Genomic DNA, 8,979 nt, shown 5'->3' with positions numbered 1-8,979 from the left:
AACTATATTTGACCTCCAGTGAGGCACCGTGTGAAAAAGGGACTTTCTTATAAACCTGCTGCGTACTGCTTTCACCAGATGGTCCCCAGTCCTTGTTCCTTGAAAAACAGTGAATTATCACTTCGTAGTCCCCTTCCCCGTGCTATTCGCACCGCCTTCCCTGCTCGGCCCTGGCTCCTCAGTGCCCCGGGTCACCCCTGCTGCCCTTCCCAGCCAGGCTGCTTCCCCTGTGGGCACCGCTTGGCGCTTATTGACCATTAATTTCACCCCCAGGTTGCCCCTCGCCCTAACGAGGCCCCCGAGGCGGCACTGCCCCCTCCGCAGGCCCCTTTTCCGGAGGGATTTCAAATAAAAGCCGCCACGGCCGCGCCTGAGGGCCTGTGCCGCCTGAGGGCCTCTCCCGCCTCAGCGCCCGTCCCGCCTCAGCGCCCGCGGCCCGCACCGCGGCAGCGCCCCCTGGCGTCCCGCCCACTCCCACCTGCGCCGCCCGGCGCCTCCCTTCCCTTCCCTTCTCTTCCCTTCCCTCCCTCCCTCAGCCCCGCCGCTGCCGTGAGGGCACGGCCCGGTCTCGCCATGAAGCTGCACTTCAGCATCACCGCCGCCGAGGAGCTGCGGGAGAGGGGCGGAGGGCGCTACGTGGTGGGCGCGGGGCGGGGAGCGGGCGGCGGGGGCCGGCGGGGCCGGGCGCGGGTCTGACGGCGGTGTGCTTGCAGCTGTACTCGGTGTGCCTGGAGGGCTTCCTGCTCGGCAAGGCGCGGTACAGCCAGCTCCGCCGCTGGGACGCGCAGGTGAGGGCCGGCCGGGGGGTGGCGAGGGAGGGGGGTACCCCGAAAAGCCTCGGTGGGGGCAGCCTGCCGGGTTGGGGGCGGCCGTCGGGCCCCGCAGCCGGGCCGGGCCCCTGTGAGGGCTGCGGGGCAGGAGGGGCTCTCCTGGCCCTCAGAGGCCCGCTGTGGGATGGGGACGGCGAGCTGTTTCTGCCCCAATAGGCGTTATTAAAGCCTTCCTTCATGCGAACGCCACAGGGAGGGCGCGCCTGGTCCCAGCCCCTGCCCCCCCCAGGGCCCTCGCAGCCTGCCTGGTGCCCCTGATGCTGTGCTGTTGGAGGGGCAGAGCTGCTGCTTGCGGGGCACCAGGGTTTGCAGGGTGAAATCCAGCAACAACTGAGAGGCAAATCCAAAAAAAAAAGCCAAGGGGTGTGGCAGAAGGGTATGGTAAGCTGGCTTAATGGAAAACATTGGCCAAGCAGCAGCAGCTGTGGGCTCCAAGTACGTCTTTTCCTTGGCTTCTGGGCGAGAGGTGCAAGAGGTGCAATTGCTTTATTAGGTTCTTTAATCCTATGAACAGCTCTAGAAAGTGTGTAGAGGTCAGTCCGGGCAAATTGCACAGTCAGTTGCAGCATTTTTTGGACAAGCCAGGGGTTAACTGAGTGTTGGATCCTTTGGCCCAAATTGCCTAAGCATCCTAAGTGCCTCAGGAGTGACCCTTTCCACACAGGCAATTACGAAACAGCTTGAACACTGGAGTATTCCAAGGAATTGTGGGCATCAGGGAATAATACATGGCCCCAGCTAACTGGAGTGGATTATCTCAGGGTGAATCCTCTTGTTTATTTCCACTTGTGTTTTGTTTCTTGTCCAAGTTGCCTCTGTCCCTTTCCCTTCTACCCTTTTTCTGGTTTTCTTAGAAAGATAAAAGGGAGCATGTGGCATTGAGCTCTTCTGTGGAACCAGAGTAGCCACAAGTCTTCTCTTTGCTAGCCTGATCTCTCTGGCCTTTGCCAGTCCTTGGCTCCAAGTGAAATCTCTCCCAGCTCTTCTGTCGGTCTGGGTGCACACTGTCATCCCTGCTAAGCAGCCTTATTTTACCTTGAGAACCCTGTTTTAGGGCCTTGTTTGATGAATGCTTCTCGTGGTAGTGGATTAGGTAGAGGGTCCTTCTTTTGGCAGCCTCCTTGTTGTGCTCTCAGTTGCAGTGATGGGACCACTCTGGAGCAGTTTTTCAGCCAGGCAACTCCAGGTGGGGATTGGTCCATCTCTCCCAACTGTGTGACTGCACAAGCAGTTGGAGTAGCACAGCTAAAAGGCAATTGAGTCAGCAGTAGGGCTGCCATGGGAAACAATGTTTGCTGAGGTGTGCTCTTGTGCCCCAGAACTGCAATTCTTTTCCCTGTGGAAGCTTGCATGTAATATTTTGCTTTTATCCAAAATGCCCCATTAACAACATATCTGAACTAATAAACCAGGTTATGTGTTTGCTTGCTTTTTCTTTAAGGCTTACTGTTTCTTGCTCAAGAGGTTTTAGCTTCATTAATGCTCTCAGCAAAATCTTTCCCTTGTCTGCATCCTCTATAACTGAGAGTTTTCCTCTTGCTGGGCTTTACAACTCGTTAGCTGACTTTTATTTTTAATTCCTTCATTCCTGCTGTTGGTAGCTGCCATACTTGGTCATGAAGCTTACAACTACACTGTTGTCCCTTAATTGTCTTCCCTATACTTATGTGAGGCTGCTAGTCTATAATTATTATATCCTGTTCTGCTTATTTTTCTTGAAATACTCTGTTAATGTAGAAAAATGCACACATATGAGAAGTCTTAAACTCCAGGATACAGTAATTTCACCCTCCTGACCAGATGACAGGTAGTGTCCACAAAGCCCCACAGATACAACAGTTGTGTGATGGATGCAGGACATGAATTAGAAATAAGCTTCCCCATGGACAGACTTCTGCATGATTATACTAGATGGTATTTCTTGAACACTATTCTGGAGCATCTGTCTCTGACCTCTGTTGGATGTGTTGCTGACTAGTTGTGCCTCTGATCTCCTTCAGGGTGGCAGTTTCTAAAGCAGTGCTATTCCACCTCTACAAGCTCCTCTCCTAACTTGTGATACAAAATTGGGACATAATTTTTGTTTGTGATACTGTGCTTTACCTGCCCCTTTTCTCTTGCTGTGCATTTTCCTGCTCCCCATCACTTTATATTCTGAGAGTGCTTCTGTTGTTTGACACTCCCAAACTTTGTTCCTCACTGCCTCCCAGAGCTGTTGTTCTCTACAAAAGGCCTGTCTGAAGGAAGCAACTGTTCAGAGGCAATGTAGTGTGATGGAGCGTATGACGTTTCAGATACACTGTTGAATGGGTACTAACTCTGAGCAACACTTCCTTACCTCTAGGTGCCTTACCTCCAAACAGGATTCTTAGCCTTAAGCTGAGCACCCAAGGCAAATGGTGTAGAGGAGGTGTGAACAACCAAGAATGATATCCTAAAAGAGATCTTGCTTAGAAGGAGTTGTTTATGCAGGGCTGGCAGGAATGCTGAGCAGAGCAGTGCAGCTTTAGCCTTTCTCCTCCTGTGGAGATAGGCACTTGGCTGTGGAATGCCAGAAGGTGCCTGTCTTGGTCTAAGGATTTACTCCCTTGACCACCTTCTGGGAGATGGGGCTTTGTGTTGGCTGCAAGAGGGTGCAGAGGTGGCTCTGCCTTCTCCCCTTTTGCCCCTTCTTTTAGGAGCTAGAGCATTCAGTTGTGGGAAATCCAGTTTTTGTTCCCTTCTCTGTCTTGAGTATTTAGGTATTAAGTATTGGCAGTAGGAAGGACAGTTGAAGGATCAGTCTCCCTTTGCTCGGGATGAACGCCATACACACTGGGCAGTGTTCCTTATTGTTTGCACTTGCTGAACTAAGACTTGTGTAGCCATTCTCTGCAAATGACTGAACAGCTTCAGCAGGAGCGTTGATGGCAGATGGATGTGCATTTCAAGGATCTAAGCTTTGGCCCTAGATTTATACAAGGACAGCTAGGCAATGCTCTGTACTGTAGCCGTGTTCTCCTCTGGCTTTAGTTCTGTGGGGACTGTATGCTGACCAGAGTACCCCTGATAGAGCTGTGGGTCTTTATTCTGCTTATGGAGAGGTAAGGCTCTCTTGCAAGAATATACAAGCGACAGGAACTTCTAGAGTGGGGTTAGAGATTACCTGGACAGTGGTTTGTGTGCTAAAAATGGTACTGGATTTCCTTGAAATTGAACAGTTACTCAAGACACAGGCCCTCCCTCGTTTCCACCTTTGTGATGTTTGCATTTGGCTTTTCAGTTTGGCAGCTGCTTAGTGTGTCCCTCTCTAAACAAATATCCTAATAATGAACTTATATTCTGTTGTAGGACTGAAAGGAACAGATTGTTTCTTGCAATTGTTGGAGTATTCACTGGTTTACTTCCAGGCAGGGAGTAAATAGGAAGTGTCCTCTGTAGGAGTAAGAGTAAAATAAAACACTGATGAATTCTGGTCGTGATGCCAGCCTCTACTGAGTCATTTAGCAGCATCTGTGATTGGCGTGAATGACTGTTGGAAAAATAGTTCTAACAAATCTGTTAATCATGATAAAACAATTGGTAAAAAGGAATTAAATATAGAAAACGTTTTTTTTTTTAAACTTCATTTAGCCAGTCATGTACCAGAATAGTCTCATACCTTTGATTGCTTGGACAGTTTCTGCATACATACATTTAAATTTTCACATGAAACATATTTAAGCATTTTTAATCTTAGAATGGTGTCTCCTCCTTTTTTTTAATATTTAATCAGGTAACTGAGAAGGAAATGCCCAGAGGCCTGTTCATTCTGTATTTAATCCATACATAATAGCTTTATAGTTATAATGCTGCTCTATTTTTTTCAGTTTAGTACTTTTGTTTCTGGTGCTCCGTCTGACTTCAGCATCTGCACACCTATGATAGAGCATGGCCCTGGGTGAAATAGCTCATCTAGACAGCATAGGCAGGACCTGACACCAAAAAGCAAACCTATGGGATTAGACTAAATAGGAGATGATTAATTCTGGTCAACTACAACTTTAAAACTGATGATGTCTCCTGCTGCAGAGGGGAATATATATTGCAGAAAGATGAAGAAGAAACAGCACCAACTGTGGCATGTGTCTTTACTCCCCTTTTTGGAGAGATTAGCTCTTAGGCCTTAAAACTGTCATATTTAGGGAAGCTGCTCTGTCTCTTTCAGGTAGAAGTCTTGGAGGAAGAATGAGTACCTCTTCCAACAGGTTGGCACATCCTGTCTGGGCTTGTAGCACAGTCAGATTTAAGCTTGGTTTTGTGATCCAGTCTCCTGTGGGCTTTCCTGTCATTTGTTCTTGAAGCTGCCTCTGGGGTGGGGACGTGGAAGTGGAGCTGTGCCCAGCCTTGGTGCTGGGTTGTGGGCTGAGGCAGGATAGGCCCAGGTGGGTGCTGTGTGTTGTTGATGGGAGCTCCACATAGTGTCTGCAAAGAAGCTGCTTGGTCAGGCATGCAGAGAGACCAAAGGATGGAAGTGCTCCCCTTAGACAGCTTGTGGAGCAGGATGGCTTGGAAGTACCTGTCTGGTCAAGTAGGTCCAGTCAAGATAAAACAGCAGTGCACAGGGTACCCTGGCTTGGGGCTGAGACATGTGTCTTCTGTGGAGTGGCCTTAGAAACAAACCTAGAGCCTCGAAAAAATGGTCAGAAGCAGATTTTGGGTAGGGGACCTATCTCTTATGGTGGTGTTGGCCTGGTAGGGCAGCAGGCAGTTGGCACCTGCCATGACCAGGTACAGTGTTGTTGTTGACTTGCATATAAAATGTAGCCTAGGCTGTTGGGCTTGTGAAGACAAGTATTAGCTAGTTCCGTTCTGCTAGAATGAAATTTCATACTGGTGGCTGATAGTCTGGTGGACTTTCAATGCTGTACACAAATACACACTTAAAGCTTATGGGCATTTTTCTTTAATTCTTTGAGATGTGAAAAAGTCTAATCAATTGGGAGAAGTTTCTCTTCTCTGTAGCCTAAATCCTGAGGACACACAATTACATTTCAAGAAACTTACCAAGCAGCTGGCACTGAGATGAATTAATTATTTTTTTTAAGTAGGACAGAGTCTTGGCTTGTGCAAACTGATGATAACAGACAGCACCGCTTTGTGTAGGTGAGGCATGGCCTGAACGCAGAGGGAAGAGAGAGGACCTCCTTGTTGTCAATGTGGCTCTGGCTTTCTGACTTCTGGCAAATTTTTTTGCTGTATCTCCTCAGTTTGCCTGCCTGTAGAGCAGAGATAATTTTTCAGTCCCTGGAGGAAAATCACATATGTGAAGGACTTTGAAGATAAAAAGCACTCTGTACTAGCTATTACTGTTAGCTTTACATAAAACCAAAGCATGTAGTGTTATCTAACTCTTATGCTGTGTATCTCGGAGCAATTCATACATATCTAATAATCAAGAACTCAGAAACAGCAGTGTGTTGCCAATGTAGTTAAAGTGGAGCTGTGAGAATATGCCTCACTCCTGTTTTAGCCAACAGGCAGGAAAAGGTATTGCTAATTCTTGCAGTAGTAAACTTTTTTTTCTTCAAGCTTCAGCTGCTGGAGTCATGTGAAAGACTTGGACAGCTAGGGCCAGAGGGAAAATGTCATCTTTCATAGGATTTAGTGACACTAATTGCTGAGTTGAATACTGGTGCTTAAAACTTAATTAGTAGTAATGTCTCAGCATACTATAGGAGTCTCATTTTATGGATCAGATGCCATATTGTTTTGATTTAGGTGAAAGAATGTTTCCAGGCAAACTTGCTGTATTTTCCTGTGCTTGTTAATGTGCATATTGGGAAGGTGAAGATAGCTTATCCTTCATTTGAGATAATTTGCCTATAGTAGAGAATTTTTACACTTCCAAGTGACCAGCTACTGCCCAAACCTGTATGGGAACTACCTTATGTTATTGAGAGATAATGTAATTGTGGTCCTCTAGTCCTTTCAAGTCTGTTTATAAATGAGGTAGGATTTGTACAGAGACATTATGCTCTTATTAGCCAGCTGATATAGCTGGAGGAAGAATGAAACTTTCAGATAGTTTGTTTTCATGAAAGATTCTCTGGATTTTGTTGTGGCTTTTTTTTTTCTTTGACAATATTGGATGATCTGATAAAAATTAGCATCTCTCATGCACAAAATAATAAAAGCCTCTGAGGTAGCACAAGTCAAGGGCAGAAGTCTCCAGCTCTTAAAAAGTAGTTCTGTGGGTATAGATCAAATAGTCTGTATGAATGTATTGGGAAGAGAAGACATCTGTAACCATACCTTATTTGTCCATGAGGTGTATAAGACCTAGCTGATAAGCTTAATACAATGCTACTTTTCTGGCTTGGAGTAGGAGCTCAGGAGTGTTAAGACTGTAAAAATGAGAAACCCATCAAAAGAGGTTGCTCACTTGAGCTGTCTTCTGGTGGCTGCATGGGCAAAGGCTTTGCACTCACTGTGGGCCCTGAGGGCCATCAGGGAGGTGCTGTGTGGGTACCTCATGCCCTTTGTAGGTCATCATATCTCACTGTCAAAACAAGATAGCATTCAAAGCTCCTTGGAAACTATGAATACTTCTTTACTGATGTGAGCTTTCCTTTGGCTGTTTTGCAGCTGAGGCAGCTTTTTGGGAATGCTGTGCCTGCTTTCCCTCCAAAGTTTTACCTGGTAATGACCAAGTCGATGGCAGATGAGAGGCGGTCTCAGCTGGAGCAGTACCTTCAGAATGGTAAGCTTGGCTATAACAACTTGATCAGCTTTTATATGTAGGGCTTAGACCTTTGAGGTTGTGTCTACAATTGTGACTGCAGGGTGCTTTACCTTCTATACTGAGGTGAGTAAGGGTGTATCTAAAAGGCTGGGGCTAAGTGTGGCAGCCCTGTCCTGTCTGTTGGTTCACTGGCTCTAGAACAGCAGCATATCATATTTCTTTTATTTCTGAAGTGGCTGCCTTTCTGCAGTTTTCCCAAAATGTAAGGGTGTAGTTTCACACTAAACTAAAACCAACTTGGCCTTCTGGTGTCAGCCGGTAGTCTGGCTGTTCCCTGCTCTTGCAGATCAGTGAGCTGAGCCACCCATTCCTGCTGTTTCAAAACTGCCAGAGCTGACACAGGGCCAGGTGTGAGAACTCATGGCTGGTGAGAAAAAGAGGGAGGCAAAAAAGACATGCACTTGGACTGGTAGAAGTGTAATATGGAACTGGGCTCTGCATAAACCTCTTCCCTTCAAGGGTTTCCAGGCAGACTTGTGAGAATTATAACAAGAGTTTGTAGAAAAATTAAATCTTTGGCACAATGTGTTTTGGCATAAACTCGGTCTGCAGGATCCTTAGAACGCATCTCGTGAGTTTCATGTAAGCCAAGAAATAAAAAAATATGACAATTTCAACTATCCATAAAGAAGGGTGTATGAGGGGATAAGCTTAAAGAGGTTTTGTAGCCTCTGGCCTCAGATACTTTGTGACAAGACTTACAAAACAATCTCAAAATTAGTCTTTAAAATCTTTTTCACTTGGGTATTCAACAGTTCCTTTTAGAGTTACTGGCCATGAGTGACCATGGAGTTATGTGACCAAGAACCTTACTGTAGTCTTGCTTTGGGAGAATAGCAACACTACATGTATTTTGCACTGTTCATAGCTTCAGCGATTTAACAACAGGCTAGCGAAGGTAGCTGTGCAGAAACCAAAGGATAAGTAAAACAGCACTGACAGTTTAACCTACAGTCATGTTATATACATCTTGGTTTTAGACATATTTTCCTGTTTTCCTCTTGTTTTACAGTTACTTTGGATTCAAATATTACCAATAGTGATGTCTTCATAGGTTTTTTCAGAAAGCTACAGCAGGTAAGTTTTGAATTTTTTAGCCAGATTTTGTTATATGAAAGAGTTGAAATATTATCCTACCTCTGGAGTTCAAGGCTTCCTTTGCTATCTTCCTTTATTTGAGTTCTTAGCGTATTGGTCTGTCTTGTAAAGCAGTGAGCTCCGATGACAGAGTGCTGTCTGTGGAGCCTGGGTGGCAATAATAATAGTGTTGCTATTGTTGTGTCCATGTATGAGCTTGTTTCTCACATGAAAAGAACTATTTGCTTTGTTTTTATATCCTGTGGCATATCTGATGAATCTTTTGCCTCTAAACAGTTCCCAGAAGAG

General features: G+C 46.1%; 1 protein-coding gene across 3 annotated transcripts in view; it reads left to right on the top strand.

Annotated features, from left to right (window-relative positions):
- The first annotated feature begins 504 nt into the window (after positions 1-504).
- SNX31 (sorting nexin 31) overlaps positions 505-8,979 on the top strand; it is a 31,666-nt gene continuing 23,191 nt past the window's right edge. For 2 of the 3 annotated variants that reach the window (XM_069779780.1, XM_069779779.1), the window contains exons 1-4: positions 505-639; positions 714-788; positions 7,437-7,551; positions 8,606-8,670. In XM_069779780.1, coding sequence (XP_069635881.1) covers positions 574-639; positions 714-788; positions 7,437-7,551; positions 8,606-8,670 — 321 coding nt within the window. In that variant the 5' untranslated portion in view covers positions 505-573. The remainder of the gene's footprint in view (positions 640-713; positions 789-7,436; positions 7,552-8,605; positions 8,671-8,979) is intronic. The other variant, XM_069779781.1, reaches the window with a different exon arrangement.

Source organism: Haliaeetus albicilla, chromosome 3 (assembly GCF_947461875.1).
Source record: "Haliaeetus albicilla chromosome 3, bHalAlb1.1, whole genome shotgun sequence".
In the NCBI taxonomy this organism is placed as follows: domain Eukaryota; kingdom Metazoa; phylum Chordata; class Aves; order Accipitriformes; family Accipitridae; genus Haliaeetus; species Haliaeetus albicilla.
Note: the sequence above shows the minus strand (reverse complement) of the source record. Positions and strands in the feature narration are given on the sequence as shown.